General features: G+C 45.7%; 1 protein-coding gene across 2 annotated transcripts in view; it reads left to right on the top strand.

Moving 5' to 3' along the window:
• Window positions 1-19,669, top strand: part of LARGE1 (LARGE xylosyl- and glucuronyltransferase 1) — a 998,660-nt gene that overhangs the window by 415,597 nt on the left and 563,394 nt on the right. For both annotated transcript variants that reach the window (XM_085651963.1, XM_085651962.1), the window contains exon 3: window positions 7,191-7,492. In XM_085651963.1, the coding sequence (XP_085508089.1) occupies window positions 7,191-7,492 (302 nt within the window). The remainder of the gene's footprint in view (window positions 1-7,190; window positions 7,493-19,669) is intronic.

Raw genomic sequence — 19,669 nt, 5'->3', positions numbered from 1 at the left:
TATATTAAAAGTAATGTGCATTTGCTTTGTAAACAATACGAGAGCCTGATGAAAGGATAAGATTTAATGGTGGCTGCGCTCAGAAAATGATAAACCCAGCATGCTTGTTCACTTCGTGCCGATATGGTTTTGAACGTCAGATAGTTCAGTGGTTTAAGCGCCCACTGCGGAGGTCCGTGGTAGATCAAACGTCGGAATCTCGACAGGTGGACTCGGCCTTTCAGCCTCCCGATGAGCTGGGGGTCGTTCAAATATAGAAGCCCTCAGCTTGCCACGAGTTTACTTCTTCTCGTGCGAATTTGACACATGTGAAAATTTGGACCTTACATGAGATTTCTTGCAGTGCTCCTTCAACTAAAGGTGGTAGATTCTGGTGGATACACTCCTCCCCCCCCCTCCCCACCCCCACCTAGTACTTGTATCAAAGCATGCTCAAAGTGATAACCGCAATCCTCTACGCCCCTACCTTGCTGTACCTGAGGCCGCTTCCACACATCTTTCCTTGGCAGCATTTGCATATTCTGAGGTTTTGCCAAGACAGCTTTTAGCTGCATGTTTTCGAAAACCTATTGTGGACAATAGCAGTATTAATAGCGGGCTTTGGGTCAGCTCGTTATTTACCACTGGTTGACTTTCTTGGCAGTTTCATGCACTTAAGTTCTTATCCCATTCCTCTTCTTGAGTTTGTCCTTTTTCTTGAACATTGCTTCTTTGTTATGTAATCACTAGTTGCGCCTTCAACTGCTTACATTGCAGGAAGAACTCACTATTTTCTCTGTCAGCACGCCCTGAGAGGACAGGTGAGGTCTTGCTCTGTCACTTGTGCCTATTCCATCAAATCACTCATGCTCTGTGCTGCTCTCAACCCCGCCCCTACTTACACCGTAGCTGCCTCCACCCTCCGCATCAATCAAATATAGAAAAATAAAATGCCCGACGTGTCATGAGACAAACCTGTGCATGTGTGGTGACACAAGCGAACGTATTCGTCATCACGCTGGCTGTCGCCTTTTTTTGACGGACACCGTTTCATACCGGCAATTGTTTTCCTTTTTGCCGATTTGTACGAAAATACCGATAAAGCAAAATAACGCTGGGTAACGCCGCTGAAAGGCGAAACATGTTGGCTTAGCCAAATCTTGTTAAAGAATGTCTGGTTTCCACAGGGTCTGTGTTCGCAGCAGATCTAATTTCGAACCTTAAAGGAAGTAAAACAAAAGTCTCTGAGGACGACGAGCATGCCGGGCTCTCCAGGCGGAGGGTGGGCTGTTTTCTTCCACGAGTGAGCGTGGGCAGACGCAGACATCAGGAGAGTCCGTGGTGCCAGAGAAAAGGAAGGGCACCTATATCTGTAAGTAACTAAAAACAAGGCAGAGCAAAAGGCACACCACTGCCTTTCTCCGAGGTCAAGAAGAAATGCCTCGGAGAAACGCAGTGTCCTTTTCGGATTCGGGGGCGTGTTTGTCTTTTCTCTCCTCCAGCCATTGGCTGGAGGAGAGAATGAGACTTTCTTTAAAAAACACGCCCCCCGATCCGAAAAGGACGGGGCCTAATCGGAGTGACTGACCTCTTCTCCAGTGGCTGGCCAGCATTTACGAGGCCAGCCAATGGAGAACAGTGGAGAAGAGGGGCGGTTTCAAGCCCCTCTTCTCCAAGTCATTAAATCTCCGACTTCCGGTTCTGCCTTTCGGCAGACCGGTAGTCCTCGACCTAAAAAGGAGATCGATCACACCCAGGCTGTTACACGCCGATCTCATTAATTGACACCACTGTAAAAGTCTGGGTTCAGATCATCTATAATCGAAACATGGATTGGGTGCATGACGCGTCAGTGCTACGCTGCTGCCAGTATGGGTTCAGGCATAGAATAGGAACTGCTCTGCAATGCCTTAACTTAAACCTAGTTCTGGGGAACTATACGGTGGCAAAGCAAGCTCCCTCATACCTAGCATTCATGGACTTATCATCAGCGTTTTACTGCGTAAACCGGGTCAAACTGTGGTGCATGCTTATAGAGCTGGGGAGGGACACAATGCTAGTTTACTTCCTTTCCTATCTCCACAAGGATCTGAAGGCAAGAGTGCGTATGCGCTCTCAGGAGGAGGTGAAATAGGCTTCCACCGGGGAGTAAGACCAGTCTGCGTGCTGGCCCCGCTCCTATTTATCCTTTATATAATCAATCTTCCCTTTGCCCTGGTACCTTCCACCACAGACGTACCTATAATCAAAGGTAACCCGCTTCCCTCACTCCTCCTTGCAGATGACGCATTGCTCATGGCTTGCATTCCCAGGGCACTGCGTCTGCTGGTGCATGCTTTTGTTGATTTTAGGACCTCTCTTGATTTACAGACCAACTTTGCCAAATCACACTTTATGTCCTGCGGTTCCACGTGTGGACCTCTTTCTAACCTACAAATTGGCACCCGTTGTTTGAGCAGTATTAACTCTTTCCATACCTAGGTATTATTTTTCTGCCCAGGGGTCAAGGTCTCCAAAAACACCACAACCTGCGGGGGGCGCTCATTCTCACCCGTGCTACAAATATTTAAATCATAATGCTTACCGCTTGCTATGTATGGGGCCGAGGTGCGGGGGGTTTTCTAACTGCTTGTCTATCCAACAGGAAGAAAACAGATTTTTGCAGAAAGATATCTGTTCCTATTTCGACTGCACATTTTATCCTTTAAAAAGAACTCTGGCTCCCCCATATAACAGATCCGATCAGGATATGCCCAGCTCGCCTCTGGCTCTCGATCTGGCGAAACGTCACGGCTACCTTGACCAGAGACATCATAATGGATTGCCTCCCTATGGATATAGGGCTACAAATCCCATTGATTTCACACGTGATGGCTGGATATTTTGAAATTGGGATGCAATCCATCGTCAGTGACGCCCAAGCTAGTGTTAGAGTAATCAAAAAAATGGTGACCCAAGCCTTCGGGGCTCCCTTGGCATCATTCATGGTGGCTTAGGGATCTGGAGGAGATACATAATGTTGTACTACTGATTCTGTTCTATGGGCTCCAAGTCCATGAGAACATTCTCTACTTTTTCGCTTTAGGTCAGATACCGTGCAATACCTCATCTGCCACAAAATGATGCTCCTGTGTCCATGTAACTGGCCAATCTATGCTTCATTTTACGTTTTTCTGCAAATTGTATGTAAGATATACCAAACTCTTTTTAATCCCACTTTTAAAGAAGTATTGCTATGATCTCAAACAGTGTATACCCGCTTTTAGATTTGTATTATTATTAGATAATGAGGAAAGTGCTTTATGTGTCGGGTCCTTTCTAAAATCTGCAGTTCGAGCTCGCAGGTCCATCTTAAACTAATTTTATTAATGATGAATTACCGTCATGATGACCATGCGTAAATGTATTTCGTAAGATCTTATTTGAGCATGCTCGTCTTACGCTCTGTAATGTCCACGTGGCACTTTTATATCTTTAATGAAGTGCATATTTTTGCATGATTGTTTATTGTGATGCTTTTATGGATGCTATCCTGCCTCCGAATAAAGTTTATTGATTCGGCTTCTGAACAGCCGTGTCATCAGGAATGACTAAAGGCCCTCGATATCCCACATGGTATTTTTCATGGAATAAATACACGCTCTTGATCAGAAAGTGCGCCATGTCTTAAACTCTGACAACGCCTGAACTGTTGTCTTGCAGATTTTATGCATTGGTTTTATATGGCTCCCATAAATTCTGGACCAACCTTGGCTTGAAGGGCGTTCATGCGGTGCCCCCTGAAAGTTTAATAACACTATTAAAACTGCCTCAGCTACTTCCATCCCCAAGGCTAGCTGTGTGTGAGAGCGAGCAGGAGTTGAGGGGCATTTGTGAAAGAACAATCAGGAACCAATCACTCAATGTACTTTGGCTTGACAGTAAAAACCTGAGTCAGGGTGACCGTCTTCAACCCAGTGATCTTCAGGTGTCAAGCTGTCCTTCCGCTCTGCCAGGGTATTGAGCTGGTGCATCATGAATTATCTTTGCAGGTTTTCCAACAACATATAAACCCAGAAACATATACTGCCATAGTACATATATACTCCTCTCTGTAAAAAAAGAGGAAAGAAAAGTTGGCCACTTTTACATTCTTAAGCGCATTCAACCTCACTTTAACCTGCTGCAGCGGTTGGTTCATTTTCTTAACTCCAATGCTACCACATTGGGGACACGTGCTGCAACATTTTTGAGGTAGATTTGTGCACGGTGATAGGTCGGTAATTGATGTTTTTGAGTCTGTTTTTGCAGGTTTTTTGCACATACTAACCTATGCAGGGATGGCTTCCTCTCTGCTAGTTCCTGCCAGATTCGTCATCACTCCCGAATTATTCCAAAGAGATCCCTTGTGCACTTCAGAAGGGCCGCCCAAACTGAATTTGCAGAGAGGACACATGAAGAACCGTGTCCTATGAGACCTGCGGGTGTTTTTGTTAGTCTATCTTCCTCCACACTGCCCTGCCTACTCTTTTGTCTTTGGCGGGTATTTCAGTTGCTTTTCTGTGTGTTATTTCTGCACAAGTTCTGCTGGGCCTGTGATAAGGACAGCTCGTCCCCTGGGCTACTCCTCAGAAATACCCAGTTGCCGTTGCGAAGCATTATCATTGGCACCGGCCGCATCTGCGGGACCGCTTGTCTATTCCCATCCTCTGGAAGATAACTGAAAATCGCAGTCGGGGCCGAGTGCCAGGCCAAGCAGGTGCAAAGAAACTTGGCATCAGGTCCCTTCCACATGCCTTATGGCACCTGGCACAAGCTGGGCTTTATTTTCAATTTGCCGTACTGTGGAGGGAGGAATGGGAGCTCTGAGGGAATCATAAAGACAGAGTGGACGTGCTATATGGAACAAGTAGAAGAATTAAACCTAAATTGATTGGTTAATTTCCAAAGCCTTACTTCGGAGCTGCATGGATAGATTGTTTTCCGTCGATGCTGTCGCCTCCGGCTTAATGCTCACGGAGATGGCCATGGTTATTTGGAGACTGTGGGGTGGGGTGTTGTCTAAAATGTGGCTTTTGCTTTGGGGTTTAGAATCTAACCTTGGTTATGAGTTACCTGACAGAAAGAAGATAATGCTGAAAAGAATCTTTAGAGACCTAGAAATAAGAACATACAGGCAAGCAGTGACCCATTGGTTGGGTGACTCCTCTATACTGCTTATATGCCGGGGAGTAAAATTTGTAAAAATAAACATGAAAGCATTAGAGCAATCAATTTAGGGCCTCAGCACCTTGACAAAGAACTATAACTGGGAAGCAAATTGTATCTGCACCTTAACAAAGGGTTTATGTAACGTACAAGGAAAGGACAGTAACTGTGTTGAGCTAAAGAGCTTGAAAGTCAAATCTACAGAAACTTGAGTTAAAAGAGAGATTAAAAAAGAAGAAAATAGACAACGCACTTTAAAACCTGTGATAATGAGAAAGAAGATACTTGAATTAAAATGTACCTCTGTATAATAGCACTTTAAAAACTATCTCTTGTATTTTGAATAATGGGATTACATAAAGCAATGAAAACAATTGCCATGGACAGAGTAGCTAGTTTTTCAAATTGAGGGCATACAAGAACAGTATTAATGTAATTTTTATTCTTATTTTTAAAATGGAAGTACAAGTTTGTTTTAAAAGAGTCGTCAGAAACATGTTATGATCAGTTTTTATGAAATGTAATGAATGAATGAATGAATGAATGTGTAACGGTTTTTATTGACCAAAAACATAAATAATAGAGATATCACTAACCTTGGTTATGAGGGATATTGGGTGATTTGTCCCGCCCCCATTCTGTGACCTAGGGTTGATTTTAATATTTAATATTTAATGTATTGGTTCATAAAGCGTTGGCTTGTGACATACAGCCACTTCATAGCATTACATTTTTCAGAGTCAAATGTGCTTCTCTTGTGGGGGTCAGCTGAGGATGTGAGTCTATAAACTGTTTGGGCATTGTTTCGATGCCGGCTAACGAGGATAAGGATCTATACTTTTACTGCTACTTGTATTATTAAATGTGTAAAGCACAAACCATTACTCTAAACAGGGCTTCCTGATGGTAAAAGAGCCAGGGTTCATTGCTAAGAGCTGAATACTGATCATTGTTTGCAGTTATGTTAAGGTGAAAAGCCCAGGACTGGAAGCAGTGTCTGTGAAGACACGCGGTGAGGAGATCACCATGACAGCGGGCGGATGGCCCACATCTGTGCTTGGCTCATGGGTCTGCCTTTAGCCTGGAGATTCAGGCACTGGCAAAGGTGTGGTTGTTTAAGATCTGTTCATGTTGAGTCCATGTTTTAATGTACTTACAGAGATGCCACACAGGATCTCAAAGTAATCTCTGCTGGATTTAAAGAGGCCTACACTGCTAATCCAAGAACCATACTTGTTGAAAATTAGTTTAGAATCCTCAGTTAGGTTCCCAACCATAATTCAGACTCTATTTATTAATGTGGTGTGTGGTTATAATAGTGCTGCCTGTTGCTTTTATGTGCTATGGATTGGGGAGCCAAGATTTGAACAAGAGGTGAGACAGAACTCCAAGGCTGTCATCATGTATTGGTTATTCCTGTGCTGAGGGTTTCTTGGATAGAAGGTTGGTCTTGATGAATCCTGCTTTAGTGATCTAAGTCAATCACAAACACTGCCTCACAATGCTTCATTAGCTCAGACCAGTACCTCCAGACCTACTGCTGCTGACCCAGGTACCGCACTAGTCACAACTGTATCTACTTGTAAGTGTATCCACGACTACAAGCATTGGGGGCAAACACCTGGTAGGATTTTACATGTTACAAGAGAATGGGCAGCAGTGTGACCACAGTTGAGGTATGTAAAGGTTAGTGTTAACTTGATTGATCCACTTAAGAAGACTTGAACCCTTGACCTCCAGACAAACACATTGATCCGCAGACCCTGCATCTATCTATGTAGGGTCTGTCCCACAGTGATGAGTTACTCACAATGTTGCAATGTGCTATTCATATAGTAATGATATAACATGTGTCAAGGCCAGTTCAGCCTTTCAAAAAATAAGCAGTGATCACATTATTATACTAGGTATACAGATTGCAAGCCTCAAACATAAGCAAGTTAGAAGGTGTGTTCTTTATTCTTTATATACCGAAATATCTGAAGATGAGTGATGTTTTCTCTCTCTGTCATTGTCTTTTCCAGATGGCAAATCCATCTCCGTGTCTCCCCTGGAGTCCCAGCCGCACAGTCCTCGGTACACAGCCTCAAGCCAGCGAGAATGGGAGAGCCTGGAGGTGCGCGTGCGGGAGGTGGAGGAGGAGAACCGGTCACTCCGGAAGCAGCTCAACCTGGCACAGAACCGGAGCCCCCGGCACGGCCGCGGCAACCACTCGAAAACCTATTCAATGGAGGAAGGGACCGGTGACAGTGAGAGCCTGCGTGCGGGCATCGTGGCAGGGAACAGCTCGGAGTGTGGGCAGCAGCCAGCTGTGGAGAAGTGCGAGGTAAGTGTAAAGATTTCACAGGAAATAATTAAGTCTTCAAAGTGGTTTATTTATGAGCGACAATCCAGCTGAGGTCCCAGCTCAACAGCCTCTTCAATTCCTCTGTCAACATTCCACATTAAGCTGACATCACACATTCCATGATGTCAGCTTAGCAATTTCTCTACAGTAAGGCCCTGCACAGCATCCTTATGGGGTCCCAGCGGTTATGTTGTACAGTTACCATCACTTAAAGGACGGAGGTGGGCTTTAATAGAAAGGCCACGCAGTGAAGTAAACAAAGCACAACGTAGTCACGGACCAGATACGAACACCAGAGAGACTTGGAGCAAAAAGGGCCAATGCAAAAGACTAGAGGCATGTTTTGAGCAGATTTAGAGCCCAGACCATCATTTGTAGCCTGCTGAAGCGAGCAGACAGATTAGGCAGCTATGTAAAGAGATGGCACCAGCCAACGTACGGCCCCTCATGTAAAAATTGCATCATTGGAGCGACGGCTACAAATTTACAAAAGCAAAACATATTGGCAGATTGATCTGAGCCATTCCCTACAACTGTGTTGAATGCTGTGAACAAATGCAGTCTGATGGTGTGGCATGGCAACAAGCCAAAAAACTGTTAGCATCGACAGAGCACAGTGCTTTAGGAGCTTAGCAAATAACCTGCAGAGAAGAATAACATTGACTAATACATCAAATGTTCCTAGAAGCATAACTACAAACAGCGATGAACTGGAATGCAAAGGGTTGGTACATACATTGCAACTCCCACAACCAGTTTATTGACCAGATCCAGCAGATATCTTATATGGTGACGGGGAATACAAAACCTTTGTAGCATGTTGCAATCATTTGATACCAGGCAATGCACCACTGGTTTCAGAAAGTTCAAACAAATAAAACTTGCTTCCCTGAAAACAAGAAAGCATCAGTTTGCATTATGGAGACCTTTTGTACTCCTGCTGCAGAATGTGAACGTGCTTTTAGTGTAATGAAGGGTGTCACTTGTTTCTCTTCTGTAATGTTCCTAAAAATCATGGGGCCTCCTGTTATAGAATTTAAACCAGAATTGGATGTTCTGAACTGGCTAGAAAAAAGCAGAAGTGTTGATGACAGGAACTGCATGGCTCAAAGACAAGTAACTCATGAGTCCACGTATTTGCGCTTTTGGGACATTTTGTGATTGGAAAGTTATCTCCATTTTATGGATTTATTTTAAATTCTGTAACCTAAGTACTAAACCACAAATAAATCTGTACCCATGTGTTGACACATTTTTATAAACTTTAACTGTTTAGTGAAATGCTAACCAAATACAAAAAATCTGGAGGTTATGTCCTTCAGAGCCACGTCTCTGACCCCACACTACTAACCCAAACTTCGGATAATGCCTACCCCGAGGCTCTCGGGCTCACAGTTTCTTTTTCTTCTATTTTGCCTTTTGGCTACTGCTCGTACGTGAAAAACATTGGTGTTGGGAAGCATGTGGGGGTGTGTGGAAGGAAGCTGTGGAGAGGCTTGGAAAGTCTGTTATGCTTAAGCAGGAATGGGGTTTGTGGAAGCTTAGAAAAAGAAGCATTGGCAAAGTCAATATGTATTCTGTAATCTGCTTGTTACCCTGAGTTCTGCTCCAGCAGTACGCCCAGATATTTTGTGCGTTTCTGATCATCCGTTTTTTTGACTTTATACTGTGGGTAAGCCTCCCTACCGGTGTCTTACCCACGGTAATCACATGGTAAATGGGACTGCATGTGTTTACCACCAGTGTCCACTTTTAAGATGAGGCCGCTGAGGCGAAGCAAGGTTAAGGGGCGTCTAGTTACATGTGAACACGTGTGCACACTTGTGGGCTGCGCATGTAAGACTACTCCAGTGCACAGCCCGCTAACAATGCACAGGTAGCCTGGCGCAATGGGGAATCTGCAGGGTTAGTTAGTCTCCTAAGATAGGCCTCATGAGGATAGTGCATGCTTAGAGAAAGTCAGTGTGCTTTTCTGTTGTAACTATATTGAATGAATGAATGAATGGGCATTTCTAAAGCGCATGGCTACCCGGGCGCATCCCAGTGCTAGCAGCAGTGCAGCTTCAACTTCGGGCACTATTAGGGAAACAGATAAGTTTTTAACTGCTTTCGAAAGGTCAGGTAATTTGGCTCAAGGCGGATACCAAGAGGCAAAAGATTCTACATTTTAGCGGCATTGTACGAGAAGCGACGACCTCCGCTTCTTGCTTTTCTTATTTTTGGGACTACCGCCAATTGTTTATTATCTGACCTTAAAGACCTATTAGAGCGATAGAGTTGAATAATGGAGCTGATAATGGGCGGGCCTTTGCCTGAGAGTGCTTTGTGTGTAATACACAAAGCCTTGAACTGGATGCTCTCATGAATAGGCAACCAATGAAGGGATACAAGCGCAGGCTTAACTGAAAGGCGCTTGGAAGTATTCATGAGCAGACGTGCTGCACAGTTTTGCGCTATCTGCAATTTTTCGGTGGTGGTGAGTGGGGCTCCCAGATATAGAGCATTAGCATAGTCTAGGCATGGCAGGATCATCGCTTGGACCAGCAATCTTCTAGCAGAGAAGGGTAGCAAGGAAAGGATCTTTCTTAACATTCTTAAAATCCCATAACAGCAGGCTGCATCCTTACGTGCTTGCTCTTTAAAATCAAGATTGTGGTCCATACATACACCCAGACTCTTAATTTGTTCTTTTGGGGAAGGTGGTGTCCCCAGACAGCTTGGCCAAAATGAGCCCATTCTCAGCGTAGCGGAGTTACCCAAGAGCATGAGCTCTGTCTTAGCTCCATTCAGTTTTAAACAAGCGCTGTCCATCCAACTCGACACCTTTTCAAGGCATAAGGCTAACCCCGAACCTGAGTCATCCAGTTGATTGAGCGAGACCAGCAACTGGATATTATCAGCGTAGGTGATGATCTGAATGCCAAAAGGCGTTACTACTTCTGACAGGGAGCTCATATAGACATTAAATAGAGTGGGGCTCAGGGAAGATCCCTGAGGAACCCCACATCTAAGGGGCATTCGCTTTGATTTGATTTCCTCTTCAAAGACTACAAAAGATCTGTCCTCTAAGAAGGGCTGTAGCCATTTTAATGCTGTTCCGATAACTCCTGCCATCCTAAGTCTTTGAATTAACAGATGCTGGGTTCACCGTATCGAAGGCTGCGGTGAGATCTAACAAAATAAGAGCAGCGCAGCCCCCTCCATCCAGAATTTTTCTTAATTCTTCCACCACTGTCAGGAGTGCAGTTTCTGTGCCTTGCTGTGGTCTGAACCCAGTCTGTGAGGGATGAAGACGATTATTCTTTTCAAGACAGGTTGAGAGAGTATGGTTTATGTGCTTCTCAGCTAATTTATCAATATCTGGTAATAGTGAGATGGGGAATAGTTTCCCAACACGTCAGGAACTAAGTTTTTTTTTTTTTAGGAGTGCTCTAACTATTGCCTGTTTCCATCGGGAGGGCACTAATCCCGTTATCAACGAAGCATTTATCAAATTTAAAATTACTGGGGATACAGTCACAGAAATTAGGTTTAAAATGTTAGTGGAGGCAACATCTGAAGGTGCTTCAGATTTAAGTTGACTAAGAAACCCTTGAAGGGAGGTCAAACTCAAAGGGGGGATAGACTCCAGCAGGCAATCTCCGTACTGGGCTGTTCAGTCAGGTGGAAATAAAGTTTGTGAAACCATCGCCAGAGGAAAGGACTTATAGATACTTTGTATTTTATCAAAGAAAAATTCTGCAATTTGGTTGCAGCGTAGAGGGATATCCGCAAAAGCGATGAGGGGAGCAGGAGGAGTTAAGAATGGTTTTGCAATCTGAATGATTTTGCGTGGGCAGTTTGCCGCCAAAGTGATTCTCTCTTCATAATAGAGAGCTTTGACAGCTTTTATTTTAGATTTTTAGGTCTTTATAGCCTCTCCATATTTGATTTGTTAGTTACTGAGGGGTCTCTTCTCCAATTTCTTTCCAGCTTTTTGCTGGACTGTCTAAGCCCCCAAAGTTTGAGCGTGTACCAGGCATTTTGATTGACTCCCTGCTTTATTGTGATTCCATTTCTTTGGGAGAATAGTGTCAAGTGACAACTATAACCATCTATCAAAATCATCATTCGCAGTGGCCGGGTTAGTTTCGAGGATGGGAACGGTATCTTCCAGGATAATCATCCAAGATTTTGTAGGCAGTTTCGACCAAACGCGTACTTGTTTGCTAGTTCTCGCAGCCGGAGTAATAACCTCCTGCGCTATCCATGAAAATGGAATTAGAAAATGGTCATACTAAAGCACCGGGATAGGGTCCTTGACCAGAAGATTTAAAGTATTTGAGAAAATGGAGTCAAGTAAATGGCCTTTACAATGGGTGGGACCGCCAACTAATTGACTAAATTGAAGCGTCTCCAACCCCTCTACTAATTCCAGTATAGATGGGAGTAAGGTATCATCAAAATGAAGGTTGAAATCCCCTAATAGGGTAAAATTGGGCCGAGAGCTAGCTAGATTGGCTACAATATCGGGAAGATCCTTACAAAATTTGCCTATAGGGCCTGGAGGACGACATACCAAGATCCCTGAGAAAGTCCTAACATGGGAGATGCCTAAGGTAAAATAGATGCTTTCGCAGTCTGGTAGAGGATTTATAGTGGAGCGGTAGTTAAGTTTGTTCTTGTAAATATTGGCTATTCTACCTCCTCTGCCTGTGTCCCGGTCCAGCCTCTGTATTGCATAGTCCAAGGGGAGGGCTTGGACAATGGCAGGGTCAGCATCTTTGTTCAACCAAGTCTCTGTTAGGAATAGAACATCGGGGCTCTCTTCTTCTAGTAAGAGGTAAATTTCCAATGAGAGTTTAGACATTGAGCGGCAGTTCAGTAAAAACATTTTAATTGGCTCCTTGGGAGGCGGGTCTGAGGGGATTTCAAACACGGGGCAAAATTTGAAGCGACAAGTACTTAATGGAGCTATCAGGTGGCATTGAATGTAAGCACTTACTACTTAGCGCTCCTCTGTAACAGTTAAGCTGCTCCGCGGTATAAAAGTGCTCTTCCCCAGACAAACCGGCATGGGCTCTGGCCCCTGGGCCCGGTCGGGCGCGGACGGGCGCAGACGGGCACGCCTTAGGTGCGCCTTCGGCGTGTCAGCGGCCCGTCCGCTGCGCAGTCGCGTCATTGCCCCTTTAGAGGCCGAGCGAGCGTGCCAGCATCTGAAGTCTAGTATGCTGACCTGAGTCTTTCGCTGTTCGCTATTCAATGGCCCCCGAAGCATTAAACACAGCTCCTTCCAGTGCAAAATTGCATTTAAAATCACGATAATACTAATATTAAAAACCACACTATTGAAACAACATAAAAACTTAGCAGCCCCCTCGGAGCATTAAACACAGCTCCTATCAGTGCAATCTCGCAATTGGACAGCTTAGAGTTCCCACAATGTTTTACTGTTCGAAGCCAAAAGCGCCACTTCGCGGTCGCGTCATCAGCCCTTTTTGAGGCCGAGCGAGCATGCCAGCGTCTGAAGTCTAGTACGCTGACCTGAGTCTTTCGCCGTTCGCTATTCAATGGCCGCCCAGAGCGTTAAACACAGCTCCTTTCAGTGCAAAGTTGCATTTAAAATCACGATAATACTAATATTAAAAACCACACTATTGAAACCTCATAAAAACTTGACAGTCCATTATACACATACGGAGGGAACTGCCTTAGAATGTAGTTTCACTTCAACTGGGCCTACAGAGACCATTGACATCTTGAATTAGAGAGGAACATGTGCGAGAAAATAAAATCTGTAACCTCCAAAATGAGAACTGTACATCTTGTGGGCCATTCAGAGTTTCTATAATTTCCTGACTCCGCTCAGGATTTTCTCCAGCAGCAGGAACAAAGGCTGCCCCCACACAAAAGGAGTAATTAGCAGTACTTCTCCCAGCTGTTGAGAAGGCAAGGGGTGGGACTGTATTATCTGCATCAATCACTCAGTTGTCACACTGTACCAGAGAAGGGTCTGTACAAGCCCACTGAATAAAGGAGAGTGCCCAGACAACTGGCGCCACCCAGAGGGGGGCCCGCTTTGACATTCTAGTGTGCAAGTTCCTGGCAGTGATGTCAGCGAGGGGTGGAGCTGAGACCCCAGGAGCAGATATGACCAGTGACTCGTGGGTGATGCTATTTTGGATTCTCCCACCATGCTTTGCAAGAGGGTTGGGGTCAGGGGTGGAGAGGTGATGTGGTACCCCAGGATTGGTTAAGAGTGCCTGTCTTCTGGAACCTTCCACTCCCCTTTATAAACCCTTGCACAAGGGTATGACTCTATTCTTGCCTGTGGATGTGCTACTTACTGCGAAGCTAGATCAAAGGACTACTATGAAGAACTTGAAGGAGGAACCCCCTGACGCTCACTCAGCATCCAGTACTCTGTCCAGTTGACCCCAGGACCAGTGGTTCTCCCCAATGGCCAGCAAGGCTGCCCCTCTTACTCCCCATGAGGACCAGTGGGGGGAAGCCCTGGACTTTTCTGTTCCCACCAACAAAGCCACAAAGGAGAACTGGCGCAGGGAACCAGGAGGACCAGCTTTTGGAGGACTGCACTGCTTTGGAGGCGAGGAGGGTTGCAGCATCTGCCCCTGGTGGATAGAGCCCATCACCAAGAGTAAACGGGGTCAGAGTTACAGTATTTTGAAGGCTGCCGACCTTTGACCTTTCTTGTCTCAGAGCCTGTGGGGCACTGCTGCCCTTTGATCCATTTCCCCGGGGTGGACCAGGGACTAGGGGATGGCACGGTAAAGTTTGGGGAGAGGGTGTGTGTGGGGCCCCTTTCCCGTGTTCCTATTTTGCCCGGGGACCCCATCTCCCGGGTGGATTTAGGTAAAAGGGGGCCGGGACCTCATCCCCTGACTTCTGTGTGCTCCCTGCTGCGGGAAAGTGCTGTTGTGCTTCTTCGAGATTCTGAAGATTTGGAGGGGGGGTGACATTGCGCTCCCCCACTGACGGTGGTAGGGTTCTAGGACCCAATCCCTGGACCCCGTTAAGGAGGATGAGGACGGGAGAGTGCCACAGACCCCTTGCATGCTCCTCTCTCCCCAGTCCTGTGTCTTGAGAGAGTGGGAGGCGGCCACAGTAGAGTGCACATCTGCCCCCTGAAGTGGGCAGACACCAAGAAAGGCTGCCGGCTCTCGCAGTAGCACACGGTAGTCCTGCAAGTGCTGGAAGCCAGCGAGGGGAGCTGGGGGGCTCCCCACGCTGTCTTCCAACTGTGGTCATCTCTGGGATGCCCAAGTGGGACCGGAGGCAGAGAAACATAGTGCAAGGCTTCATGCTCAGGAAAAACCACAGCAAAAACATCAACACGGAACTCCCCAGTTCAGCAGGAGAGCTGCTGCTATAATTTTCATCCCTCTACGGAGACTTGCACCATAATGCTTTGCCAGGCCCTGTATTTTAATTACTTTTATGCCCATATCTTAGCCTGTGGCGGTCCTAGGAGGATGGATCGACCACCAGACTGTTCGGCACTTTGCGCTCCTTCTCCCTAAGCCACTGGGTCCTCACCCTAGGTTAAGGGGGGGGCCAACATCATCCCCTTTCTCAACGTTTATTATATGATCTAGCTTTCCCTAGGCTGGAGCTTTTGCTGTACAGCTGGGAGTAGTTTAGTTTGTTTTTAGGGGCTTTGCGTTTGGTACATTGTAAATGTCCTGGAGGGCCTAGAATTGATGCATGGTGCGATGGGATATACCCCGTAGAGGCTGATTATATGGTCACACCAAAATGCTTTTTCCCCATGTCTTGGTTACAGTGATGCCCCTAGGAACTGTTTTGACCATTACAGGTAATTATCACATTTATGAAAGGATGCACGAACGCAAAGTTAATCCCTGCTAAATGTTTGAGTTTTCACGATGTTGCACGTTTTATTGATCACAATAGTGATTCATGCCAAAGTAATATCTTGTGATTACATAATGACTGTTTAAACTCACTTGGTATGTTTGGGTGAGCCCTCTAGGGGGCACCAGCGATCACACAATGTCATCAATGGTATGTTCCATATGCCAATGTATATTTGTAAATTACTGCGTAGTATTTAGTAATGTGTGAGTAATAAATCTACTTCTCCTTTTTCAAAAGAAAAAGTACTGACTGTACAATTATTTGAGTGTTATTATTTCGTGCCAGTGATTGGTGGTTCCAGCCCACACCACCTCCCTTGAATAGGTCTTAGACTGCTCCGCCTCACTACCCTGTGAGAGTCAAGCGCTACAACGGGGTGTTTGGTTTCACTGAGGACAACTGAGGAACTATTACTTGCAGGGCCGGATTGGCCGTAGCGGGCACTGGGCAATCCCCCGGTGCGCCACACGGGTGGGGGCCGGTTTTGGGCCCCTGGGGGCCGTTTTTGTTACAGGGCCGTTTTTGCAACATAGCTGCAGAATCGGCCCTGTAACAAAATCGGACGAAAACCGGCCCTGGTAAAGAGCTCGGCCGCACCCCTAACCACCCTGGGGGGCCGGCCGAGCACTTTGTCAGGGTCGGTTTTGGTTCCCAGTCCGGCCCTGATTACTTGTGCTGGCCACACAACTAATAACGCAATTTCCAACATTGCTGTTGTGTACAAATGCAGGCATGCACAAATGTTGTTTGAATGTATTAACTTGTAAATAGTGTCCCGATGGAAAGAGAGAGCTGCAGCAGAGGAGAGACATTTGGGAATACTCATTAAATGAGTAGAGTTCCAGCAGCGATGGAGAGTAGCTGCAGTCACTCTGTGAGCATCTCCTGCTGTCAGCAAAGAGCGCCCCAGCAGTAGGGAGTGGTGCCACACAGCTATGGTTAATCAGGAGCGGACTGGTTGGAACAGATTGACCGCAAATGGCATTTTATGATGGCTTTTGTTATTGATCTTTCAAGACTTCGCGGGTGAGCGGGCGGGGCAGCCATATTGGGTTCAGCCTGTTCCATTTTTAAAGGGACACCAAAATGTAACATGCATCTTAATATGAGAAAATAGCAAAAAATATTGCGTTAAATATATAAAATGTGTGATGATTCAGTTGTACTCTTGAAATGTAAAATAGACCCTCAGGCATTGCAGTGCAGGCACTCCACAGGAGACGGAATGGTCCACCATTAGCCAGTAGCATAAAGTGGGATCGAAATACTCACTTGGGACAGAACCAAGGTGTCAACTATGTGTATTTTTTAAAGAATTGTTAAGAAAATATCTGCCAGACATCAAAGTCCGGCTAAAAAAAAGGCCTTAAGAAGCGTAGACTGAATAGAAGACTTGGAGAGTTAGGGAATCGGAGAAATGAGAGAAAAATAATAAGAGGATATGAGTGGAGTGAGTGATATACAAAATCTTGAAGTTAATTGTGTGACAGGGCAATCCTTTCTCCTGGCGCTGATGCCAATGGTGGCCATTTTTTGGAGGGCCAAGCCTGCTGCCTGCCTCCCTCGAGCTCCGCTGGTTTTATTGCAACAGACATAGCAAAGATTTAAGTAATGAGAAAGAAAAAGGACAGAGGAAGAAAGGATAATGAGTTGCTAGGCAGAGGGAGAAAAAGAGAATATGGATGCTTGGACAGATGTATGGATGCTTGGATGCTATGTTGACATTTGCCAGGCTGCTTTTATTTCAATGCCAGTGAAAGATGTAACAAAGAGCTTAGTAAGAAGTTGAGCAGACAGCAAGACACGGCAGCAGCATAAAACAAGCTTTGGCAAAAACAGTAGGTCTGGCATTGCACTGTCCTTTTGGCTTTGCCAGCGCTTATTCTATTTGTGCATGGTTATTGTATGAAGGCAAGCAATGTATGTAAAGAAGCATTGTATAAAAGCCAATTTGTGTGTATGTGTGTATGCATATATATATGTGTGTGTGTGTGTGTGTGTGTGTGTATATATATATCTTCACTGAAAACCAGAGGTTAAAATGACGTTATAGTTAAGCAATGGCGGCTCCTCCGCTATGACAGAGAAGTGTCGCCCCCCCAAAAACGGCAGGGAATGAGAAAGAAAATGACACTTGTTTTATTTCTCCTTTCCTGTAGAGTCTTGGGGGCGGGTTCTGGGAGTGATGGCCCTGAGGGGAGTGGTAGGGCACTCCCTTAACTGTGCATGATGGTCTGGCCGACTGTCTCAGGCCGGCCAAACCCACATGCGCAGTGACCCCCTTACCAACTCCAGCTGCGTTGCTGTGCTTTGAGACAGCAGGCACAGGCTCCCAGTCTGCCCTGGAGAGCCAATCTAGGCCACTCAGGCCAATCCTGAAGCTGCTCTCATGTGAGAACAGCTTCAGGATTGGCCGCAGGACAGTCTGGGAGCCTTTGCCAGAAGAAGCAGAAGGAGCAGAGGAGCACGACACCGCCGGCTGAAGGCAAGTGTTTTTTTTATTACTATTTTTTTATCCCCCACCCTTACTTTGCGACCCCTGCCTCCCTTACCCCTTCACCCGGCCACTCGTCCCAAGCACAGGCCGCTACAGTAGTTAAGTAAAAATATCAGTGCAACTTGAAGATTTAATAAAAAAAAACCTCTAACTCACCAGTTAGTTTTCTCCAGTGACTATAACTCCTGCCTCCGCCATGCACAGTCTTGTCATCAAAGATGTAATTTTGGATGTTGCAGTCATGTTACCATTGATGTCATAGATCATGTCATGAGGGATGTAATATGTGGGAAAATTTGCATTGCATGGCAAGGGCGCGAGTTCTGGGTACCTTAGGGCACAATTTATTGTTCCTAGAGAGAACTTTAACTGGTAAATGTCAGTGTTTTTTTTGTTTTAAATGTTACAGAGGCACTGACATTTTCATCAAACTATATTCTCCCTTTAACCTTTGCTTTTTTCAGGGAATTTCTAGGATTTTTTTTTAAGGTAAAGTAGTATTTTATCACATACGTAAAGCTAACCCCCGTCACCCTCGACCTTTGGCTGCAGCCACGGCCTGCAACAAACCCCGCAGGCTGCCTAGCCTCCGCCAGAGGAGGCGGTCAAGCAGACCCTCTCCCTAGTCACTATTGATCCCATAGTCCCCATCTCCCAAAACTGGTTTTATTATAGAGAAGGGCGTGTGCGTGTCCCCCTCCCCTGTTTTTTTACGTTCATCCCTGGTGATGGAGTCCTTGGGGCCCATTAAGGCTCAGAGAGGGTAGCTGCTTGGCCACTCCTCTCCTTTAGTATGCATGTCAGCCCCGAAGATAGGGTCCCTGGGGGTCTATTAAGGTGCAGGGAGGTGGGTTGCATGGCCCCCCTCTCATTTAGTATGCATCTCAGCTTGGGAGATGCGGTCCCCATTCCCATGCACCTCTCTCCCCCTTGTTTTGCCATCTGGCCCCGGGGCATGGGATCATCACCTATAAAAGTTCAAGGTTGGCTGCCTCTCCACTCTTATTAAAAGTTGGTTGCGGGGATGGTGTAGCAGGGGCAAAATCCGCTTGATCAGGGGGCCGCCACTCACTCTCCTGCCCCAAAGATTTATATCTTCCACACAACAAGGAAACTATTACCGCATTTAGTCAGTTCATGTACATACACTGCAATTAATACATTATGCGGTGTGTAACGTCCTGGAGTGCAAAGACAAATATTAATAAAAAAAATAGGCTGCCATTTTCTTTTATTTATTCATTTACTTTGTTTTTGCCGCAATCACGCAGCTTTCATGCCAAAAACACTCATTTTGTTTTTGTATTTTGAGCCCAGTAAGGGGGGGCTACCTCTGGGAACCTCCCCCCAACCAACAAGGGCTATGAGAACATGGTATCCCTACCCTTCTTCCTTACAATCTATTTTTTTTTAAGAACAATTGCAAGAAAGGGAACTGACTAAGTCCCTGAGTCCTGAAATGGCTGCTAGCAACCTTTTTCTTCATGTTGCTGGTAGTCAATCAGTGTCTGACTCCCATGGACCAAGACGGCCCAAGGGAAAAAAAGCCGCTGGGGCCAATCAGAAGGCTCTATTTTCTAAAATTGGGTTTGAGGGACTCTGGCGAGAGTCCCTCGAACCCAACTGTCCAGATATACACATTTTTTAAAGTTAATATCTCCAAAACCACTGAGCGGATTTACATCAAATCACAAAAAGCACGCTATCTGGACCAAGATCTAGCTTCCTGCAAATTTGGTTTAATTCCTTTCTGCAGATTTTGCGATAGCACTGTTCAAAAA

This window comes from Triturus cristatus, chromosome 4_1 (assembly GCF_964204655.1).
Source record: "Triturus cristatus chromosome 4_1, aTriCri1.1, whole genome shotgun sequence".
Lineage (NCBI taxonomy): Eukaryota > Metazoa > Chordata > Amphibia > Caudata > Salamandridae > Triturus > Triturus cristatus.
Note: the sequence above shows the minus strand (reverse complement) of the source record. Positions and strands in the feature narration are given on the sequence as shown.